Source organism: Lithobates pipiens, unplaced genomic scaffold, assembly GCF_037356315.1.
Source record: "Lithobates pipiens isolate NorthernLeopardFrog02 unplaced genomic scaffold, aLitPip1_a1.2 Scaffold_16, whole genome shotgun sequence".
NCBI lineage: Eukaryota > Metazoa > Chordata > Amphibia > Anura > Ranidae > Lithobates > Lithobates pipiens.
The window spans coordinates 122,883,878-122,908,971 of NW_027507748.1; the positions used below are offsets into that span (position 1 = coordinate 122,883,878).

General features: G+C 38.8%; 1 protein-coding gene across 2 annotated transcripts in view; it reads left to right on the forward strand.

The window, feature by feature from the left end:
• The window catches only part of FLOT2 (flotillin 2), a 75,979-nt gene extending 51,369 nt beyond the window's left edge, over positions 1–24,610 (forward strand). The window contains exons 3-11 of one of the 2 annotated variants that reach the window (XM_077480396.1): positions 104–194; positions 11,182–11,305; positions 14,872–14,990; positions 16,025–16,138; positions 16,235–16,354; positions 16,467–16,681; positions 18,160–18,343; positions 20,352–20,501; positions 22,479–24,610. In XM_077480396.1, coding sequence (XP_077336522.1) covers positions 104–194; positions 11,182–11,305; positions 14,872–14,990; positions 16,025–16,138; positions 16,235–16,354; positions 16,467–16,681; positions 18,160–18,343; positions 20,352–20,501; positions 22,479–22,517 — 1,156 coding nt within the window. In that variant the 3' untranslated portion in view covers positions 22,518–24,610. Of the gene's footprint in view, positions 1–103; positions 195–5,966; positions 6,058–11,181; positions 11,306–14,871; positions 14,991–16,024; positions 16,139–16,234; positions 16,355–16,466; positions 16,682–18,159; positions 18,344–20,351; positions 20,502–22,478 lie in introns of both variants that reach the window. The other variant, XM_077480395.1, reaches the window with a different exon arrangement.
• Positions 24,611–25,094: the final 484 nt, after the last annotated feature.

Genomic DNA, 25,094 nt, shown 5'->3' on the forward strand with positions numbered 1-25,094 from the left:
GACTAACTACACTACTCTTCTCTGTCCTTTGGTGGAGTAGGTTTGTGTGTTGCTCTCTGGTAACCACTCTGTGTATTTGCTGCCCTCATTTAATGCTGCTCAGACTGTCATTGGAGGTTATGACCATCCTTTGTCGCTGCGAGAATATTGAGACATCGGAGGGGGTCCCTCTGTTCGTAACGGGGGTTGCACAGGTAATCGACTTCAAGCTTCCTAACTCTACTCTTTGTTTCCGTTTTTTGTTTCATTATAAGCAGCTACATCGGCAAGAGGATCCTCCATTAACAATAATAACCATATTTTTCTACATATTCCAGCCTTAATCTTTAAACTTTCCTTCCTATGCATTCTATCCCCTTTTCCTGTGTGTCCAGCAGTCACGTTTGGATGTAATGTGAAGCTCTTAGAAAGTTTGCAAAGGGGTTGTGTGCGTGTTTTTTTTATTTATTTATTTATTTATTTATTTATTTTTTGTGATCCTAAAACTGAACCACAATTTCTTGAAGTTGCCTGTAGTTAGAATCTCTCTTTTAAGACATGTATGAGTGATCAAGTCCTCATCGGTTGTACTGACTTTCTAAACCGAATGATGTTTGTGTGTCCTCTTACACTCCAAGACGATACAAAACTTGATACCTGCAAGATTGGGAAGACGCTATTTAAGTGAAGTGGACTCTTTCTTTCCCTTTCATTACATACCACTAAGATCAACTCACTTTCTAACTTTTGTCAAATATTCTTTCCACTAAAGCATTATTTTGGTACTTAGAAAAGCCTAAAAAGTAACTATAAAAAATAACACATTGAGAGATTAAATAAGAAAGGAGCTGTTGCAATATTCGGCATGAATCCAGAGTTTTTTTCCCTGCAGAGTAGTTTCTACCACAAGGTATCCTCAGGCTTTCAGGTTTAATGGCTGACAGCCAGCATCATTTAACCTACTTCCTCTAGGCCCAGGGCATCATGAGCCCATCCCCAGCCACTGTCTTTTCTGCGAAAAGACAGCACAGTGCTGAGTTTCTCTGTCACTCCAATTCCTCCTTTTACAGGAACTGCGAGAAGCTGATACCAGGTAAAATTCAGGAACTTGCAGTAAAGCTGCTTTTGCAAAAAATACATTTTACAGTGTAGTGATGAATACAGATACATTAAAGTGGTTTTAAAGTCTTTTTTTTTTATTTATTTTTTCCTTTTTACCTTTGGGCAATCCCCTGCATTTAAATGGTTCATAAAGTCGGGAGGTTTTTTACTTTAACGCATTAAGATAAATAGCCTTCTGTGTTCAGCCCCCTAATACTTACTGGGGCTCCTTATGTCCACTAGTGTCTCAGCCAATCTACATAGCCGAGACAAAACCGCGCCCTTGGCGGCTTCCGCTGCTGTCTATCGATGTCTGTTAGCCAATCAGGAGAGAGAGGGGGTGGGGCCAAGCCGCAGCGGTGTCTGAATGGACATGCAAAGCTGCAGCTCGGCTTGGGTACCCCCATAGCTTGCTGTGGGGGGCACTCAACTGGAGGGAGGGGCCAGGAGCACAGAAGACGGACCCAAGAAGCGGAGGATCCAGGCTGCTCTGTGCAAATTCACTGCAACAGAGCAGGTAAGTATAACATTATTATTATTACTATTACTAATAAATAAATATATATATATATATATATAATTATAGAAAAAATAGATTTTCCGATGTCTTTAAAACTCCTAACTACAACCCCCACCCGAACATTTACTTGAGCCCATCAGCAATCCAGCACTGTGGCTGGCTGCAGGTATTCCCCCGTCACTTCCTGGTCTCACAGTAAACTCGGGCACTATTGGCTCCTGCTATTGTCAGGGAAATCTGAGGAAGGAGCAGGGGGTGTCTATGGACTCGCACAGCCCAGCTTTGGAGCGCACCTGTGCATGTGCCCCCATAGTACATGGCTTGCCCTGGGGGCACACACAGTAAATTAAGAACAGAGCATGCTGGAGGGGGACTTCAGAAGAGGATGCATGAGACAATAGTAATGCACAGAGCAGGTAAGAATAGCATCTATTTTTTTTTTTTTTTTTTGTTAATAGTTTACAAGTTTGATTTATGTAATATCTGTCTATAGTTTCAATTTATACTACCAAAAGAGGTGATCACTATTTCAAATATTGTGGATGCATGTGTGATACCTGGTCCATTTCTATAGGAGCTGTAAATAGCTGTAGTAGCCTGAGCCACTGCAGTGATCCTGTGATCTCCTGGGTGCCATGCTGAGCAGCTGCTCTTCTGCATAGTAACCACGGGGGGGTGGTTGCTCACTCGGCATTCCACCATTCAGAGAATGCCTTGCATTTTTCATAATGAAAGCAAAGTGTTCTCTAATTGGCTAAAGAGGGGCACTGATGTCAATCTTCACCTTGTCAAATTAGAACACTTTGCATTCATTAAAACATGTAAGGCACACTCTGAATTGCAGCCCTGCTGAGCAAGGCGCTGCCTGTGGTTTCTATGCCAGGAAGATAGAATGCCCAGCATAGCACCTGTAAGATTATGGCCATCACTAGATATATCAGGCTTGATCACATATGCATACTTACAAGTATGCAAAATATACCACCCCTGGGGTTCAGCTTGAATAAGCTGGCAGCTCACTCTGCTCCCTGCTGTGCCCTCCACGCCATAGCTAAGGGAACTTGGTTTTATGCCCTTGTCTTCTGTAATTTTAGCCTGAGAGCAGTTAGATTACACTTTCACTGTGATCTACTTCTGACTGTAGCTGAAAAGGCCCTACAAGCTGTGCTCAGATTAGTCAAATCATTTGCGAGCATGGTGCTAAAAATGGTCAGTTTGAATGGTCATACTGTGCTAAACTAGCTATATTTAGGTTGTGTGGTTGTTACACGTTCATTAAGGCTGAGCGTTCAGAAGCCACATTGTTTGCTGAATGTGGATGGGCACATTTCATTCACTTATGCTGGACATAATGATTCAAATCTCATCCTGTTCAGTGGGGACTGGCCAAGATTCTAACCATCTATGGACAGGCTGATTGTACCCAAGTCAATCCATTGATCGAATTGGGTACAACCAGCATGTCTGACTTTTTTTTTTTTTTTATGCAATTCTTTTTTTCCAGAGGCTATAGCCCCCCACCAGGAGATCACAATGGCTCCCCCATGAACACTGGCTGTGTTGATGAGGGAATCTAGCGATTTTCAAAGATCAAACCATCTTTGACCTGCCTTAGATCTTTGACTAACACAGCCATTTATGCCTCATAGATTTATATATATATATATATATATATATATATATATATATATATATATATATATATATATATATATATATATATATATATATATATATATATATATATATAAGTGTAAGTATAGATACATTTATTTAACTTGTTCAGATCCGCGCTATAGCCGAATGACTGCTACAGCGCGGATCTGCTTTGCCGGGAGGACGTCTATTGAAGTCTTCTCCCTTTCAAAGCTGGCCACTCCCCCCTGAAGGGGGTGCGCGTCGCGTGCTGTGATCACCCGAGTCAGCGAGACTTGGGTGATCACAGATCCGAGTAAGAGGCCGATCCCGGCCCCTCACCACGTGATCAGCTGTCAGCTTATGACAGCTGGTCATGTGATGTAAACAGAGGATCGGTAATCTGTTTTTTTTTTTTGTTTGTTTTTTTTTCTTCTCTCACTGACAGCTTGTGAAAACAAAAGCCGATTGCCGGCTTCTGTTTGAGGGGACAACGGTCCCGAAGAGGAACGGGCAAAACTGCCTCATGTTACCACAAGTAGCACCCGCCAGTGCCACAAATCCGTGCACACATTAGTAATCGATAGTAATCAATGTCGCCTATCAATGCCCACCAGTGGTGCCAATCAGTGCCACCTAGCATTGCTGCATATTGGTGTCACCTACCAGTACCAGTGCCGATCAGTGCAGCCTCATCAGCGTAAATCAACTCATCAAGGAGAAAAATTACCTGTTTGCAAAATGTATTAACAAAATATAAAACGGTTTTGTATTTTTTCTTTTCTTTTTAAAGCGGCCTTTTTACTTTGGGGTTTAAAAAAAAAATAAAAAATAAAAAAAGGTGATCAAATACCACCAAAAGAAAAGCGAAAAAGAAGAGTTTAGTGGGACTTTATACGAGGCATAAAGGGGCCGTTCAAATCCCCCTCCTCCATCCCGGTTCAATATATTAAATAAAAAGGACTTTTCCATGAAGCATGGGAGCAATAAAATAAATGAAATAAAAAATAGGTTTTAATTTGTTCAAATAATCATAAAATATTCATATTGGTTCTATGAGTTTTGCTATATATAAATAATTTTACAATTCGTTAGAAAATATTGCACATTGACATTCTAACAAGGAGTTAATGCATATATTATGAGATACATAGGATAATTGAGACATGGTTTTATAAATTAAATTACTAGCTGTAAAAACATCTCTAAAATGCCCTGAAAATTAAAATAAAAACAAATAATAACATAAAACGAAACGGATGAAAAGAACGACCATCAAGAGAATTCAGAATTTGTACGTGTGTGCACTCGGTTGTTAGCTCTACGCGTTTTAAGGCATTATAGCCTATCATCAGGAGAAAAACCATGGTAGTGATCTATGAATGAAAAAAGGATATATGATATTTGGATATTAAAGAAATATCTCTAATAAATATATATATATATATATATATATATATATATATATATATATATATATATATATATATATATATATATATATATATATATATATATATATATATATATATATATAAATATATATTATAACCATGTCTCAATTATCCTATGTGTCTCATAATATATGCGTTAACTCCTTGTTAGAATGTCAACAATCAATGTGCAATATTTTCTAATGAATTGTATGATTGTAAAATTATATATATATATATTAAAACGCATAGAACCAATTAATATGAATATTTTAACCAACTAAAACCTATTTTTGATTTAATTTATTTTATTGCTCCCGTGTGCTTCATGGAAAAGTCCCGTCATTTGTGCCTTTTTATTTAATACCACCAAAAGAAAGCTCTATTTGTGGAGAAAAAAATGTTTATAAAAATTTCCATTTGGGTACAGTGTTGTATGATCGCGCAATTGCGTTCAAGGGATGAACTCCACAATTTTGGAGACTGGCAGGCATGCTAAAACTGTAGGTTTTGTCAAAAATTCTGCAGACTAACCTTGGGTATCCTAGAAAAGGCACCCAATAATACACATACATGCTGGATAGAGATGTCTCTCTGAAGTTCTCACCGGGCTACATTTGCAGTGTTTGGTCAGTATCGAAGCAGCAGTGAAAATATTTTTAAATTTGTGTTTCAAATATTTTGTTTTTGGAGTGATTGATCAATCATTTGAAACATAAGAGGTTTAAGACCAATTCCTGAAACTTCTCTTCTTCTTTATTTTTTTTTGTATTTTTTTTTTTTTGTATTCCTGAAACCTTTGAGGGCTTTCAGGAAGTTGAATTGCACACTGTGTTTTGGAAGTTGTCCTGCTATTGAACCTACCAGTGTCCTCCCGAAAGTGAAATAATAACTTTGGTTTGACTTTGCATTTAATCTTAGCAGCAGGTTGTATAACAGTGCTCAGAAGCTGCAAGGACCCAACTTTTTGCAGCTCCAGTGAAAATAATTTCTTGTCATTTTTAGTATGTCTCTTGTCTTAACTTTAACACTGCTTTTTATGAGGAAAAAAAGTGGATTGTCTGCTTTTTACCTTTTTTTTTTTTTATGGGTAATTCTTTTAAAATGACCTTAATTTACAATTGGTGCTGGTGCATTTAAACCCAAAGAGCGGAAATATTGTGCCGATAACATACAAAATCTGAGCTAAGCATTGCGTACAATGTGACTGTGGGCTAGAAGGGGAAGGTGATCTATAGGAAGTGTAAAGTTGTTGATGGCAAACTGGAAAATATGCAAATGTTTTACCTTTTTGACAGGATCTCCTTAGAGATAATGACGTTACAGCCCAGGTGCGAGGACGTAGAGACGGCTGAGGGTGTAGCTTTAACAGTCACAGGTGTGGCACAGGTACTGTAACAGCTGATCGTTTTGGAAATGCATGACTCCGGAAATGGATGCCAACAGTGCCAAGACAAGTCGGCACCCAGGTGTACATCTAAAGACACTGGAAACATCCATAGTTGGTTGCACAATGAATATCTTGCAGAAATTGTTTAGAAAATGACTGCTTTATTGCATACTGTAAAGTGTAGTTGAACCTTGGCACGGTTATAAACTTCATGTTTTATAATTGCTTTATGGTAAACCTGTCAATAGTTATAGTATATAAATATTGGTTGTTCAGGATAACATCTTCATACCTGGACCCTAAATTGCAGGATTATGCTAAATGTAAATCACTTCTGTCTGAAGTATAAAATTACTCTTCAGTTTGAGAGCCCTCTTTGTTATAAGTCTTTCCTTGATGCATCTGACAAATTATATCCTACAGGGTCCTCGATGGCAGTAAAACCCTGTCAGAATTTGAATCCCTCCCCACTTTTGATTATTTATACATTTTTATAATTGGCAGTAAATTAGCTTTTTAATAGGCCCTCACTAAACTATATCTGCTGGAACATTACATCCTCAAAGGTCAATGCAGGTGTACCACAGCCATTCCAATCCTTCTCTCGGCAACTGTTTCTCCTCCCAGAGCTTCTGTTTTGTGTTGCAGTAGCGATTAGAAGGCTGCCTAGATAGATGTTCACTATCACAAAATCTTCCATTCAGAATTTTCTATATTATTATTGTGTGCATTTTTCTTTAAAGCCCACCTCGGCACAAGAAGAACCTACCTTTACAGTCCATGGAGGGCACCACACACTTCAAGGGTTTAATGCTCTTCAACTCGAGGGGTAGAGCAATAAGGTGTAGTACTTGCCTGACTTCTCACTCTGTAGCTTCCCATGTAGCTTCCAAACCTAAAGCCTCATAACCTCCTTTCAATGCCTGCCGTTAACATTACAATGGGCACTTCACAGTGCAGATCACACAGGTTGGGCCTTAATCGCACCTATATTATTTATGGTGTTGGTGAAGCATTTATAAAGCGTTAGCTGGGTGCTGGGGGAGAGGCAGTGGAGTTTCCTGCACTAGTAAAAAGAACTAGGACAAAGCAGCTGCAGTCAATTTCTGTTTGTACAGAGCAGCCATGTGATGACACCATTTGCTTCTGTGTGCAGGCAAGGGCATTAAGCCAGTCAACAATACTGACAGTGCCAGGCAGAGCGGAGGCATTAAGCATTATTGCTTTTTTGTATCGGCATGATTGAGCTGGACCAAGCCAAGTGTCAGAATTCAAGCAATACAAATCCATCTTGCAGAGAATTCACAAAAATCCCTGCTATCTCACCACAACCTAACCACCAACACAAGTGATCGAGCCCTAAGGCACTCCCAGCTGTTATTTTACACTTGCATATAACATATAATGCAGGGCTATTAGCATTGTACACAATGGTGCCATGGTAAAATGAGCATTTAACCCTTGCAGTGTGGGGGGTTTGCCCACCGCGTATTATATTTTATTTTTTCATCTCAGGGCTGGGCTTTAATCTGTGAGGTTGCTCATTTGTTTAATGCAGTTACATAAAGGAGCACTGTGCAGCACAGGAGAAATGTGAATCATGTAATGGAATGAAACTAATTTTCTTATAGAGAATACATTAGAAAATTACAGCAGCCAGGCTTCTGTATTGGCTGCAGGTTTAATCACTGTGTGCCATTTGTGTTGCATTAGGAAAATGTCATCTACGTTATGGCTTTTTTTATTTATTTTTTTTGCTTCCTACAAATACAGCAAAATTACGTCTTGGAAGACTTAAAAAACATTTCAGGAGAAACTTTGTTTCGCCTGCAAATTGCTAAATATGCAGTTAAAAAATTAAATGGGCCATTCTGCCTGCCATTGAATTTAGAACTAATGTGGATGGTCCTGCCTGACACAGGATTTATAATTGTTTGAGGGTGTAGAAAATATGCAGGGTTACCACAACTTCGGCTTTGCAGTTTTCAATGTTCACCTGCTTGTTGCACATTGAATTGGCTGTGTGGGGCAGTAGTGAGGTGACATAATAAGCTTCAAAGCTTAACCAGGACATAGTTGTCCACTTAGCAGTCAAAGTAGCAAAAATGTGTGATCACAAGATTCTCTGAACTGCAAAACCTCTGTCAGAAAAAATGTTCATACCAGTGTATTTAAAGGTCATATACTGTATAGTGATTTTGTAGAGTCCAGAGCACCTGCTGCCATTTTCTGCACCCCAATTCCTATGTTTTCATACATAGGACATTGAAACCAGGCTAAGCAGCTAAACTATGCACACAAACCTAGGAACTGGGGTGTAGAAAGAAAGTAGCAGGTGCTCTGGACTGATAAGTCAAAATTTGAAATCTATTGCTGTAGCAAGAGGCAATTTGTTGGGGCAAGGGCTGGAGAGCGGTACAATGAGTGTCTGAAAGCAACAGTAAAGCATGGTGAAGGTTCTTTGCAAGTTTGAGGCTGCATTTTTGCAAATGGGGTTGGAGATTTGGTCAGGATCAATGGTGTCCTCAATGCTGATAAACATCTCACCATTTTTCTAGGTAAATATATTTCTAAAGGTTCTATTGGCATTACATTTTCACCATATGTTGGTAACAACCCATGCATACAAAGAAGCCAAAACAAGTAAGTTTAGATATTAAGTTGTGTAATACAGTGGAATGACACAGGGAAAGTATTGACCACATGAAGAAAGGCATGGAAAGCCAAGACACCAGCTGAAATATAGCAGTAATTGGAAAGCAATCCTGCCACTTGTCAGTGTAAATTAACATCCATCTCAACTAATGGCCTAAAAAAAGTGTCTCATTACCAAGGTGCCACACAGACCTCTCATGATGGGTAAATGCAGACCGCTCTCTCAATACCTTTGCAACCTTACTGTTACAAACCATTCTGATGACTTTGATTATAGAAGGACTTCAAAACTTCTGAATGTCCCAGTGAGCACTGTTATGGCCATAATCCGTGGAGGGAAAGATCCTAATTTCACGATAAACCAGCCATGACCAGGTGCTCCTCTCAAGACTTCTGACACAGGAGTTAAAAGAAAAGAGTTGTCCAAAAGCCAAGGACCACTTGCGGCGAGCGCCATAAAAACCTTGAATTGGCAGGTACGATTGTTTCAAAGAAAACCATAAGTAGTAATGCACTCAACTGCAATGCCCTGTATGCACACTCACCATGCAAGACTCCATTGCTGAAGAAAAAGTATGTTGAAGCTTGTTTTATGTTTTCTGCACAACACTAAGCCTGGGCTCACACATGTAAGGTGCGAATTGAAGCTCAGGATTCCCCCTGCAAAGAGAAAACTCAGTTGTTCAGCGTTTCATGTCAGTTTTTGATCAGTATCAGTTCAGGATTGCATCGGTATTTTATCCTGTTTACAACGGAACACAGCTGCGAATCAGATGCGTGCCCATAGAAGATAATGGGTCTGAATTTGCACCTGAGCTGGACCGCACTGCCTAGAAAACGCACACTTTTTTGTGCAATGCGGAGTGCGAATGCACTGCAGATATGTGAACCAGCCTCATTAAAATGAATGTATTTTGAAATGTCCTGCGAATTCGATGCGGTGTAAGCCGCATCTAATTTGCATAGGTGTGAACGGGGCCTTAGACAAGCCTGTGAGCTACTGGGAGAATGTTATCTGGTCAGATGACACCAAAATGTAACTCTTTGGATGACATTATACACACTGTTTGGAGGTCAAATGGCACTGCACCTCACCCCAAACACTCCCATACCAACAGTGAAGTTTGGAGGTAGGAACACCATGGTGTGGGGCTGTTCTTCAGCATATGATACTGGCAAACTTCACATTGTTGAAGAAAGGATGAATGGAAAAATGTACCAAGACATTCTTTGATAAAAATCTGCTGCCATCTACCAGGATGATAAAGATGATACGAGGGTGGACATTTCAGACAGGCAATGATCCCAAACACATGGAAACTCTCAATTGGTTTCAAAGAAAGAGAAAATCTGCTAGAATGGCCCAACCAATCACCTGACTTGATTCCAATAGAAATTCTATGGAAAGAACTAAAGATCAGAGTTCATAGAAGAGGTCCATGGAACCTTCACGATTTGAAGACTCGAATGAGCCAAAATCACACTTGAGCAATGCACGCGACTAGTTTCTCCATACAGGAAGCATCTTGAAGCTGTCATTACCAACAAAAGATTTTGTACGAAGTATTAAATACATTTCAGTTAGTGTGTTCAATACTTTTTCCCTGTCATTCCATTTTATTACACATAACTTAATTTCTTTAATTTCTTTAAATTCTGTAGCTATAACCACACAGCCCAGGTGCTGGATACTGCATACAGCCACTTATAGAAATGAATGGCTGTACTCTGGTATACATCGGTATCCTCATAAACACTCATAACTTTTATGTACATATGCAGAAAATAGAAAATTTGCCTTTTTTTGCAATATGCTCCTGTTATCCAAGTGCAAGCAGCAGTTTATATCGGAGTACAGCCAAGGCACATGTGTGCGTGTCTTTTGGTCACTACGCCCGGGCTTTCCGGGCAAGGGTTATACACTGGGATTTTACTTTGCACAGGCTCAGGTGGTGGTGTGGAAGACGCCTTTATGTTTATAAGGTTGGTCTAGTTATTGCTTCTTCATTGCAATATATATGATTGCTTTTAGGTAATACTCCAGACCAATCAAAAAAAAAAAAAAATTGTAGATCAATCGGTGCCAAGAAAGAGTTTACAAATGCTTAGTTCCAGATTAAACAGGTTGCTCTTTATTGGTTGCACAATGCTTAGATATGGTAAAAACTAACAGGTTGTTCAGCATCCATAAATCATATGTAGGCTGTATGTTAGAGCACCACCTGTGCCAAGAGTGCCTAGAGCTGGCAATTCTCTATCCTAATGTTTAAACACAGCTCAGAAGTGGCACTTCTTTATTTAGACAAAATTGGGCTTCTTTGTTGAAGAAAATTAAATTTTTCATCAGTTTATTACTTTTTCCACTTGACTTGGAAAGATTACTTTTCTTGGATTTTGCTGTATGTGAAACTGTATATCATGTACTAGAAACCATTTTATACAATTGTATGGGATTTTTCTGTCTCTAGGTGAAAATCATGACAGAGAGAGAGCTCTTGGCTGTGGCGAGTGAGCAGTTCCTTGGCAAAAATGTCCATGAGATAAAGAATGTGGTACTTCAGACCTTGGAGGGACACCTACGATCTATTCTTGGTACAAAATATAGATGGGTTTACTTGCTATATAATTTTAGTACATGGAGACCTGTTGCCATTTGTTTTTGCATTCTTCATAACATTGATTTGTGGACTTGCTAAATAAGTGTGGTTTTGTGTCCATGTTATATGTTGCGTTTATTTTCATATTGGGCTTAAATTGATCAAAAAGATTTTGTTTTTTAGTTTTTTGAACTATTGATACCAGTGAACGCTGCAGCATAAAAATCATTGCTCAGAGATAAAAGCTCCCTAAAAGATCATTGAACTTAAATCTTTTTTTTTTTTATTTTTTTTTTATTGCATGTCCCAGCATTACGAAAATTTCCCCCTCCTTTTTATAGCATGTCCAAGTAATTCTTTAAACCTTTATTCCTTTAACAGGAAACGGCTTTCTCTAGCCCCTGTAACCTCAGAAGGATTGTGAAAGCCTTGCAGGGACCGCTATTGGGAGCTTATTTCCTGTTGATGTAGGCAACGTCTCATAAGATCCCTGTTCATACACCATGTATCCGCTACCTTTTGGGCGTTAAAGCAGTAGCATTGTCTTACAGGGAAAAAAGTAATTGTATTTGGAGAGGCACAGGGATTGGTGGGGTGGTGGAGTTTTTCATCAGGCAGGACTGGCAATGCTGTTTTGAGTTTCAATGCAGCAAAGACACTATATTGGCAGTGCAAACAGGAGTTTAGAAGCACATGGAAATTATAGTATATCAAAAAGATATTTGTATGTACTTGCAGAGTTTTTAATGGTATACTCATGCATTTGAGACATGTACAGAATGTTTTATATTAAGTTGGTTCTAAAAGCGCAAGGGGTATGTTGTGTGTTGGGGTTTTTTTTTTTTTTTTTTTTTTTTTTTTTACCTTTCATGCATTCAAGTAAAAAAAAAAAAAAACGCCTGTGTGCAGCAGCATCCCCCCCCCCCCCCCAAATACTTGCCTGAGCCATTGGTTCCCACTGCTGTCAGTCACAGCCAGTGAGCCAATGAGAAGAGGGAGCGGGGCCGAGCAGCGGTTGTGTCTGAATGGACACAGAGCAGCGGCTCGGGAGTGAGCCTGCTTGAGTGCTTCCACAGCAAGCTGTTTGCTCTGGGGGTACTCAACAGGTGGGAGGGGCCAGGGACGCTGGTGGGGAACCCGAGAAGGAGGATTGGGGATGTTCTGTGCAAAACCATTGCACAGAGCGGGTAATTATAACATGTTTGTTTAAAAATTATAACATGCCTTTTAACCACTTGCCGACCAGCGCACGCCGATTTACGTCGGCAGAATGGCACGGACAGGCAGGTACGTGCCCTTTAAGAAGCGATGTTGCGAGGTGTCCAAGTAATAATAAAAATGCTGTAAAAAAAAAAAAAAAAAAAAAAGCTATAAATCTATCCCTTATTTTGTAGATGCTATAACTTTTGCGCAAACCAATCAATATACGCTTATTGTTTTTATTTTTTACCAAAAATATGTAGAAGAATACGTATCGGCCTAAACTGAGGGAAACCTATTTTATTTTTTTTATATATTTTTGGGGGATATTTATTATAACAAAAAGTAAAAAAAGTGTGTTTTTTTGAAAATTGTCGCTCTATTTTTGTTTATAGAGCAAAAAATAAAAAAACGCAGGGGTGATCAAATACCACCAAAAGAAAGCTCTATTTGTGGGGAAAAAAGGATGAATTTTGTTTGGGAGCTGACCGTGCAATTGTCAGTTAAAGCGATGCAGTGCCGAATTGCAAAAAGTGGTCTGGTCTTAAGCCAGCAAAATGGTCTGGTCTGAAAGTGGTTAAGTGGTTTAAGGTAAAAAGCCTGTAGTGTCTAAAAACCACTTTAACCACTTAAGCCCTGGACCAATTTGCAGCCAAAGGACCAAGCCCCTTTTTGCGATTCGTCACTGTCGCTTTAACTGACAAGTGATCGGTCGTGCGACATGGCTACCAAACAAGATTGGTGTCCTTTCCCCCCCCCACAAATAGAGCTTTGTTTTGGTGGTATTTGATCACCTCTGCCGTTTTTATTTTTTGCGCTATAAACAGAGCGACAATTTTGAAAAAAATGCAATATTTTTTACTTTTTGCTATAATAAATATCCCCAAAAATATATTTAAAAAAATGTTTTCCTCAGTTTAGGCCGATACGTATTCTTCTACATATTTTTGGTAAAAAAATTTTTTCCAATTGGCAATTGATTGGTTTGCGCAAAAGTTATAGCGTTTACAAAAGAGGGGACAGTTTTATAGTTTGTATGTATGTATGTGTATATATATACATATATATTATTGACTGCGACATTATGGTGGACACATCGGACATTTTTTGTCATTTATACAGCAATCGGTGCATTTAAATGCACTAATTCCTGTGTAAATGGCAGTGAAGGAGTTAACCACTAGGGGGCAGTATAGGTGTTATGTATGACATTTATGTGTTTTTTTTTTTTTTTTTTTTTTTTTTTTTATTGTAGGGGGTGTGGCCTGGCACATGACGTCCCTGATCGTCTTTCCCTATAAAAGGGAACAGACGATCGGTGACGGCCACACAGGGAAGCACGGGGAGAGGTTTGTTTACACAGACCTCTCCTCATTCTTCAGCTCTGTGACCCGATTGTGGGACCCAGCTGTGCCATTCTGCCGACTTATATCGGCATGAGGCAGTCCTTGGTGGTTAAGGTAATCAAAAATGTGCAAAAAAAAAGTCCCAATATGCACAATAGACATAAGAAGCAAAGCTGTTGCATTACAGCATAGAACAGAGAGATTTCTCAGTCAGCAGTGCCATTCAATTGGGGGATCTGGTGGTAATTGTTCATGTCCTCTTCATAAATTTTGATTGTGGACTTCACTTTTGAACACTGACTTTTTGAATATTGACTTGACACAATAATCCCAGGACTTTTAGGACACAAGATTACATATTTATATGCATTGTGATAATTTATTATTGTCACATTTTCTTTGCACATTTTTGATAACCTTTAAAAAAAATGTTTGATTCATAGCACAGCACTGTTTGTATTTCAATTTTTACTGTATACACTTTTGTGCTGGCAGCTTACCTGGGATGGTTGCACAAATTGTATTTTTAACTTTTACTCGCTTGTTTTAGCATGGCTTATTTCAGTTAAATGCTTAGACCATATGTTGCTTTTGAGTCTGCCATGGAAGAAAATGACCTACATGTACTGTACATTGTTAACCTGCCCCCTTTCTTTCTGTTAAAAATACCTGAGCTCATAAACCTGGTTTATAATATACAATATTATGTTAAAAATGAAGGCCAAATTGAATAACTTGCATGTTTTGGATGTTGAAGGTTTTTTCGCAGGATCCTAGCAGGGAGAATTCTGCTCCTAGCAATAAATTTTCATACATTGGTTTAATGTTCCCATGTATGTCTGCAGATCTGGCCAGTGTATTTCCCCTTGGTGAACCCTAGGCATTTATTACAATTTGCTCTGTACGTTTTGGTAATCTCTCTTCCTGGTACTAATAACTGACTGGTTACACTAACAAGTAAGCATTCAGGGTTGGGGGACTGCAACATTAAATAAATGCATTATGTATTTTTCAGGTACCCTAACAGTGGAGCAGATCTACCAAGACAGAGATCAGTTTGCCAAGCTGGTACGGGAGGTGGCGGCTCCTGATGTTGGCCGTATGGGTATTGAGATCTTGAGCTTCACCATCAAGGTGAGAACCTCCACATAAAGTTATGCAGAATACATTTGCACTTCTACGATGAACCAGCATCCATTTTTTATTTTTTTTTGTACCAGAACAGTGGGCATCTAAAAGAAAAATTAATGTAGTACAGCTGGACTAGTGTGTGGGTTTTCTTTTTGTTACTGCTTTACATTTTGTGCTTAAACTAGAGAGAGTCCAGAAAAGGGCAACAAAGCTAATAAGGGGACCTGAGGACATTTCGTTATAAGGAACAGCTACAGGCATTAAGCTTATTTTCCATGGAGAAGAGGCGGTTATGAAGGGATATGATTGAAATATACAAATCTTTGAATGGTGACTCTAGCATTGGGTGGAAACTATTTAACCTAAGGTCTCTAGAGAAGACACTTGGCCACACAATGAAAATGGATGAGAAGCGGTTCAATCTTAAACTTTGTAAGAGGTTCTTCACTGTTCGAGCAGTAAGGATGTGAAACTACCTTCCACAGTTGTTGGTGTCAGTGGGGAGTGTAGATTAATTTAAAAAAAACTTCTAGAAGAGTTTCTTAGCGAATATAGTGTACAGGGATCGAAAATGGTAGTAACGCAAACGCGCACGCCCACACGTAGACTCAGGTTGAACTGGATGGACTGGTGTCTTTATTCAACGTTTAAAACTGTGTAACTTGTGTTTGTGTATTTCTCGTAGCGTTGACACATGATGGATTACAGAAAAATCAAACCTTTGTTGTCCATCTGCTTTTAATGAATTTACCTTCTGGCACATTTCTTACTGCACACAGAGGATCTAAATAACCAGAGAATACTGGCTGTCACTGCAGACTGGTTTCATTCTGCTATGCAGTAGCTAGATTTGGGGTATTATATTAAAGTATGTATTTACACAGGACTGCTTTCGTAATATCTACTATAATAAGGATATATATATATATATATATATATATATATATATATATATATATATATATATATATATATATATATATATATATATATATATATATATATTATAATTTTTTATTTCTTTTTTATCCTTGAAGGATGTGTATGACAAGGTTGAGTACCTGAGCTCCCTGGGCAAGACGCAGACTGCTGTTGTGCGGAGAGATGCTGATATTGGTGTTGCTGAAGCTGAAAGAGATGCGGGCATTAGAGTGAGTAAAACCATGATAAACACTATCATATACCACACGTAATGCAGGTAGAGATTTGTAAGTTGGATAAGAGATACTGATTTATTTCTCCTATAGGAAGCCCAATGTAAAAAGGAAATGCTGGATATCAAGTACCTGGCTGATACCAAAATAGCAGATTCCAAAAGAGAATTTGAACTTCAGAAAGCAGCATTCAGCCAGGAAGTGAATACTAAGGTAGGGGGCGACTATCCTGCTAACTACAATATTTAAGTTTTTAGATCTTTTTCTATTATAGTTGCCATTTTTGGTCTCTTGCATTGACATCATTTTCTCTTTTCTTATATAGAAAGCAGAGGCCCAGCTGGCTTATGAGTTGCAGGCAGCCAAAGAACAGCAGAAGATTCGCCAGGAAGAGATTGAGATTGAAGTGGTGCAGCGTAAAAAGCAGATTGATATTGAGGAGAAGGAAATCATACGTACGGACAAGGAGCTGATCGCCATGGTCAGAAGACCAGCAGAAGCTGAGGCATATAGGATGCAACAGATTGCTGAAGGAGAGAAGTACATACCCCTTTCCTTTTTAATATTTTACTCTGTGTTTCTAATATTACCAAATTTAGCTTCTCCAAAGATATGTGCAGGAGTTTGTACATAATTCAATATAACATATTTCCTTGACTGTTGAAACTAAGGATAAGGGGCTTAGCTGTAACAATATCACCCTCTGTAAGAACAATCCTGGATATGTTTTAAAGCTGATCTAGAAACAAAAATGTAACATATGGCAGCTTACTGGCCCTTAGATGAGGGGGCTGTATTTTTTATTTTTTTCCCCTTTATTTTCACCTATTGATCCTTTTATATTAGGGATGCTCTGATACTGGTATTGGTTCCCGATACCAAGTATTACCAAGTACTCCTGATACCCAAAACCAATACTTTGCAGTGCAATTTGCGTCCATACAAAATGAATGGGCGCAAATCTCCTGGCAAAGAATTGCATGCAATTTAAACAGGCGTGCGATTCCTGTCTGAATCGCATGCCGTTTTCTGCACTGTTCCTGTGTGAACCCAGGCTTGTCCTAGCGATTTTGAGCCTGAGTTCACACAGGTGTGGTACCACAAACCTCCCTGTATGATAGGCTCCACCATCCCTGGCTCCTGATCAGACTTTGGACATCTGTGGCTTGGGCTTCTCCTGCCTCTCCCATAACTTTGTTCCCAGCATCTCCTCTCCAGCCGCTCTCACCCCCTAGAACACCCCCCCCCCCAGTCCCACTGAAACAGATCACCGCAATACCCCACTGTCAGATGCCAAAAAAAAGCCTCTTCACCAGTCCATCGCTTTGAAATCCCTGTGGCTTTCTCTCCTCTCCATGCAGTGCTATCAGTACCGACGACAGTTATTCTAATTGGTCAGAACCATCACAGAAGGGGATCATGGCAAACTGGTACAGCAAGAGGCGTTCCAGTGGATGGCTCGAACGGATGGATGCTAGAGGGAGAGAGCTGCTGAAGATTGGGGGAACAAGGCCATGGAAAAGGCATGAGGAGCCCAAGCCTCAGCTGCTGATGTTCACAGTTGGATAGGGAGCCAGAGCTGGTGAAACCTGTCATGCAGGGTGGTTTCTGGTTTCCTGCACCGCTCCTGTGTGAACTCAAGCTCAAAATCACTATGACAAGCCTGGGTTCACACAGGAGCGGTATAGGAATTCACATGCAATTAGGACAGGAATCGTTCCACATTACTGTTCAAATTGCATGCAATTCTTTGCAGTGCGATTTGCGCCCTTCATCTTGTAAGGACTTAAATCACACTACAAAGTGACATTCACAAACCTGACTAGGCATGAGATGGTAGTTCCTGAACAACTTAAGGGCTATAGTTTTCCCAGACATACACTTGATTGTTCAAGGACATACACATTTGAATTTGGGGTTTTAAACTAGATGATACTTTTATGTAGAAAAGAGATGTTTTTTTTTTGTTTTTTGTTTTTTTTTTCTTATTTATGAATATCTGTGGCCTTTCTGCATAGGGTTAAACAAGTACTGATAGCTCAGGCCGAAGCTGAGAAAATCAGAAAAGTGGGAGAAGCTGATGCATCGGTTATTGAAGGTATTGGTAAAGCAGAAGCTGAGAGGATGAAACTGAAAGCTGGAGCTTATCAGAGTTATGGAGAGGCTGCTAAAATGGCCCTTGTTTTGGAGTGCCTGCCTGAGGTAATGGGCCATTACAACAGTGCTAAATGTTACATATTTTTTTTATGCTTTTCCATCATGTCTGTTAAAAAGACAAGTGTAGGATTTGAAAAAGACAAACAGACAGACAACCGTTGCACGCGATATGAGCGTTACGGAATACAAAATTTTGTACACAAATATCAAGAAGAGTCCACGTTTCACATATGAATTTTTTAAACTGAACAGTTTTGGTGAGAAAAACAATGGCACAGTACTTTCTGAACAGGAGAATCTGCTCCAGGAACTCCATATTGCCATATAATATACAAAAGTTCGTACATTCTGATACAGATATAAGGAATTTATGTAATAAACAACTCATGTAATGGTGAGAGTAGAGGAGCACCTACATCCCACACCTTACTATAGTTATTTGGACAACCCCTATACTCAAAAATTAAGTTTTTCATAAGTAAGTATTTGATTCGCCATCTTTATCCGTTGATGGACAGATGGCGGAACAGACTGATTGCAGTTAATTGCAATAGCCTTACGGGCTAGAAACCAATGTTTCCTATAGTAAAATTCTGGTGTACATTGGCCATTGCTCTTCATCTAATATACCCAGTAGGTAAATCTATGGGTTACATGCCACAGGGACAAAAAGGATGCTAGACAGCGTTATCACCTACTGCCAGTTTTTTTTATTTTATTTTTTTAAGCACTGATCGCTGTATTGGTGTCACTGGTTCTCGCAAATTTTGTGTCCAATTATTCGCCGCAATATCACAGTCCCACCATTACTAGTTTACATTTTAAGAAAAATTCCATAAATATAGTCTATAGTTTGTAGACGCTATAATGCTCCCGTAAACCAATCAATATACCCTTATTGGGATTTTTTTTTTTTATCAAAAACATGTAGCAGAATACATATTGGCCTAAATTTATCTTTTTTTTTAAATTTTTTTTTATTTTATTTTTTTATTGGATGTGTTTTTATAGCAAAAAGAAAATTGTTTTTTTTTGTGTTTATAGCGCAAAAAAATAAATGCAGTAGTGATCAAAAAATACCACCAAAGCAGAGCTCTATTTGTGGGGGGGGGGGGGGGGGGGGAGGACATACATTTTATTTGGGTACGGTGTCGCATGACCGCACAATTTTCAGTTAAATTAATGCAGTGCCGTATCACCAAAAAAAAAAAAAAACGGCCTGGTCATAAAGGGGATTAAAACCCCCGGAGGTCAAGTGGTTAAGTATAATAAAATTAAACATTCCCCAAGAACTTGTAAAATTTCTTAATCAACTTCTTTATTTTTTATCTGAATTCTAGGCCTATTATTCATGGTCCGCTCTAAACTGATGACCTGTAGGGGCTTTTCAAATTTAGGCTACTGAAGTGTGACGCTGTTTCACGGGTGCATATCATTTTAGGGGCGACATGTTGGGTATCTATTTTCTAGTCACAGCCTCATCTTTTATATTTTACCATAGGGTGATATATTGTGTACCTTTTTAAAATTTAAATTAATTTTTGACAAACCTTTGCGCTAATATCACGTGACATAAAAAAATTGTCACTGCAGCGGTTTTATTCTCCAGGGTCCATACTTTAAGAAAATGTTTTGGGGGTTTAAAGTAATCTTCAGGCCTAAATATATATATATATTTTTTTTAAAGTGTGCAAAAACTTCTCTGGCAGTGGAATGCTTAAGGCCTTTCAGATTTTCTTCAAAAATTCATGCTACAGATGGAATTACATGAAATATGCCTGTTGTCTTGTGCATATCTGATGGGGTGACTGGGATGGCTTCTTTAATATAATGAGCCACTTTGCACACCTTTTTCCCTTTTTGGAGCATTTCCTTCTACATGCTTCCAATCATTCCAAAAATTTTCTCTGAGGTTTTAATTGATTGAAATCTTGATGTTAGGACTGCTGACAATGAATCAACCAGGTACACAGAGGGGTATCAGTTATGTTTTATAAGAAGGTATACTAATCCCTAAAAGGTTTAATCTTTAGACTCTTGTTTGTATCTCCAGATTGCTGCCAAAGTTTCCGCTCCCCTGGCTAAGGTGGATGAGATTCTCATTCTTAGCGGTGAAAACAGTAAAATAACTGGCGAACTGAACCGCCTGCTCGCTGAAGTCCCTGCTTCTGTTCAAACAATCACTGGAGTGGACCTGTCTAAGGTTTGTATGTGAGAATATAATGCTCTGTGCTTAGAGACCCCTGCTTACTTTCTAAGATCACAATGACAAAGTATGTTTTTAAGTGTTGCTAAACTCAGCCATAAAATCAGTGTATATGCAGTAAAGCATGCTTGTTATACTCACTGTGGAGCCTAAGGGGTTAATCCTCTGCATTGTGTAAAACTGCCGTTTGATCCTATCTTCTCTGATCTTCCACTGTCCTCAGTCCAACTCCTGATAGCCACTCTGCACATGCTCAGTTTGGTGGTGTGTATTGCTAGAAAGTGTTGTGTTCTTCTTTTATTTATTATTTTTTTTATTTATTTTTTGAGTGCATGTGATCAGCACAGGATCAGCACTGTCCAGACAGAGGGTCAGGGGTCCTTTGGCCTCATAGGACAGTCACAGTAGAATGAAAGCTCCTCCTACAAGCTTTAACCAGACACTGATAGAAGTTACAAGACTGCTATATACTGCTGATGAGAAAGGGTATTAAAGAGGAAGTAAACCCTGATGGGTTTACTTCCTCTTTCATTCCCTGCAAAGGCAAAGCATAATGGACTACTATGCATCGCATAGTAGCCCATTATGTGTCACTTACCTGACACAGGAGCCAGCGAAGTCGCCGCTGTCCCCTGTAGTTCGCCGCATCCATCTCGCTGGTGGCGTCTCGCAGCTCCACCGCTGTCATTCGGCGAAGCCGCGATTACGTCACTCCCGCGCATGCACACGGGAGTCGACACGCGCGGCAGCTCCATTCTTGGAAATGCCGCGCTCAGTGCGCCTGCGCGCCGCTGTCTACGGCACATGCGCCGTAGACAGCGGTGCCCGTTTTCGGGCAAATATCTCCTAAACCAGTGATGGCGAACCTTGGCACCCCAGATGTTTTGGAACTACATTTCCCATGATGCTCAACTACACTGCAGAGTGCATGAGCATCATGGGAAATGTAGTTCCAAAACATCTGGGCTGCCAAGGTTCGCCATCACTGTCCTAAACCATATAGGTTTAGGAGATATTGCTTGGACCCACAGGTAATCCTTAATCTAGGCTTACCTGTAGGTCAAAGTGGTTTGTAAGGGTTTACAACCACTTTAAAGGCCCATACACACGATCAGACTTTTTGACAACAAACATGCAAATTAGCTGTTTTGGAGCAACATCCGACCGTGTGTACGCTCCATCGGACAAACTTTTTTGGTTTTCATCTGACTTTTGTTGGCTGTGCGAACGGACAAACTTTCTGGCAACAAAAGTCCGATGGAGCAAAGTCTGATCGTGTGTACAGAAAACCATAGGACTTTTGTACAAAGTACAAACAGGCATGCTCAGAACCAATGCAAAAGATCAGACAACAATACAGAAGTTGACCAAAGGTGGCGGTAAAGAGCAGAAAAACCACGTGATTTGGTGAAAGTTGGCTGAAAAAGTCCTGCTGTGTGTATGCAATACAAGTTCAGGGCCGACGCCCTTTGTACAAAAATCTAAGGGAAAGTTTGTACAAAGTCCTATCGTGTGTATGAGGCTTAAGAGGTTTATATTTACTATGATTGCATTTTTATGTTCTGTTTACTGTGGCAGACCAGCTATAATTAGGTCTTAGGTTTAAAAACACTTTAAATCAATGTAATTTACCTTTCTGTTAAAAAAAATCAATGTAATTTTGCATTTATTTATTTTTTCCCAAACTCCCTTTTTAGTCACCTTACACCTTTCTAGGCACCATTCATATTACATGCAAGATGTCAGTGCCCGCCTCCCTTTTTCACAAGCTTTCTATCATAAATATTGCACCAACATACTACAATGTAACACTCGAATATGAACAGAAGTGTGAACAAGGCCTTAATGCAGTTGACCAGTTTTTCAGTCATCAATAACCATAGCCCATATACTGAATGTAATAATGAGAAATTCTATTTTGTATGTGTGCATTCTGTTTCTGTAAGCTCAGGTTTTCTGTTTTTGTTTCCGCAGATCCCTCTGCTACAGAAAGTCACTGGCATCATGACATAAGATGGAGGACAAGATGCCACCCCTTGTTCACATCAGTGAAATGCCTTCAAACATGTCAGGACTCTGTTTTACACAGAAAAGACAATTTCAGTTACATTTGAAATATCTGGTGCCTTACATTTCAGGACCAGAATACTATGTCTCATTTCATTTTGTGTTTTTAGTTCTCATCAGTTGATTTTATTTTCTTATGTTTGATAGTTACTTGATTTGTTTCTATAATGCAATGTTTGCAAGGCAGACTTTATTTGGCTGGAGTCGCTGCCTCGGTGCCTTCAGGCTTTTCACCCTCTGGTGTATACTGTCAGTGCTGCCAAAATGCTGCTTTTCATTCTTAAATGCAAGGACTCCAGCCGTTTTGATATGTTTATGGCACTGACCCATGGCGCCTGCCGCTAGATGTGTTTGTGTGTCAGAGCTGACTGCTCTTCATCAAAGTGACCCATATATAATCGCATCAAAAACATCTGGCCTTGGCTACAGTTACTTTGCATCTTACTGAGAATCTATGCAGGTGACTAAATATTGTGCTTCAGTAGCTTGGAGTTTTCATTGCCAGCCATTTTGTTAGGTCTTGGCTGTGTAAATATCACATGTAGCGCAGACCTAGTCAGACAATGACACTGCTTACTGCTGGTGCTCATGCCCTTTACTCATGCCTCAAAAGCCTTTACTTCCTGGAAAAAAATGCTTACTATTGCCTCTTTAAATAGACTGTGTGGTTTTATATTACATAAGTTTATCCATTTCTCTGAAATTTCTTTTGAAAGCATTTAACTTCTGAAATAGATGTGCCCCGATATATTATATACAGCGTGGTTATATAGCTATACATACATATATATGACACTATGTGATTAACTTTTTACTGTAAAGAAATTTCCAAATTATCCGAGGTGTCAATACTTTTTTAGTTATTCCCTAAAAGTAGTAAAGATACTGAATGATTTGAAAGGACATTTTACCTTTAAGAATATTGGTATGCTTTTTTTTTTATTTATTTTTTTTTTTCAGACCTTTTTATAAAATCTTTAATTTTATTAAAAAAAAAAAAAGGTTTTCAGGTTCTTTTAGCTTTCTATCCCAGGGGTGAAATAATCTGGGTTCATTCCCATCTGATTTTTCTAAAATGTATTTGTTTGACCCTGTTACATTCTACCTTTCAGTTGTCTTGTAGTCTGCTGAAGTGGTGGAGCTTGTTTTCAAGTGTCAGAAGGAAGTATTGTCATATAGTCTGTTTTGCAGCAACTAATCGGACTGCCCTATTTCATTTTTAGAGGCATTAAAGAAAGTAGTTTGGTTACAAACAGCAATATGGATTGGCTGGAAATAATCTTCCACAAGACGCTATTTGCTTATAAATTGCAAGACTATCACTGCCATCATCCGTGTTGAGTGCACAAAAAGAAAAAAAATTCAGACTGTACTGGCCAGACAAGGAGTACATAAATATATAATTTTATTACAAATTTGCTTAAAATTCATTCAATTATCCACTAAAATATTATTATTATTATTGTTATTAGGCATTATATTGTATGCTTAATACCAGTGTAAATTCAATTCTCCATGAGTCAGCACATTTCACTTAAATTTTGCTTCATCAGGACACATAGAAGGGTATAATGGTCTATAACAAAAAAAAATTATTACACGTAAAGGTAGATACGCAAGCATTACTACATATCACCTGCAGAATACCACCTCAATGGCTAAGAAACTATGCATAGGCGATCCATGGGACGGTGGTTTACAGTTTGTCTGCCTGTGAGCCTTATTCTATGTTTTTAGGGATATATCATACAGTATAGTATGAATTTTAAGTAGGTCTGTAAACAAAATTAATTTTTTTATATATACATATTTTGTGTACTCCTTGTCTTGCCAATATAGTCCAAAGATGCTAATAAATGGGCCTCATGAAGTCTCATAGATGAATTTTCAACCATATTTAAAGGTAACCGACCATCTGGGATAAATATGTTAGTGATTGATACATTTTTGACAGTTACACTTATCCTAAATAATAGGCACACTGTTTGGTGTGCCTGAAACTTTCTGCCATTTTCACAATAAAGTTAAAATGTCCAAGACATAGTTGCTGTTATTTTTATGTTTCCTAATAGACGTAGTTTCAAGCAGGACATCTAGTGTTGATTTGTATCCAGTCAGTTCTACCAAAGCAAATTCTGCAATTCAGAAGTGTAATGTCAGTTTTATTTGAAGGTGATGTTACAGTATATAAATAATACCCCTAATTTAAAAGTGTATGTGCTATATATTATGTATTAGGGATCCTTTTTTTTTTTTTTTTTTTTTTTTTTATGTCCAGATGATGCCTTAGATCTAAATCTGTCTTCCTGTATACAGATTTGTATCTTTGTAGTTTTTAGGTTAACCCACCCATATGATCTCTCCATCTCAATGTTGCTGCTGAAATTGTAAAAAGCCTACTTTTTAAGGGAATCTATCATGATTTTGGTATTGCATTTTCTTAATTAAAATGTGAATTTCTTTTAGGTTTAACCTTTGTGAATATGAAATGAACATGAATATTTCATACTTTGTCACTAGTAG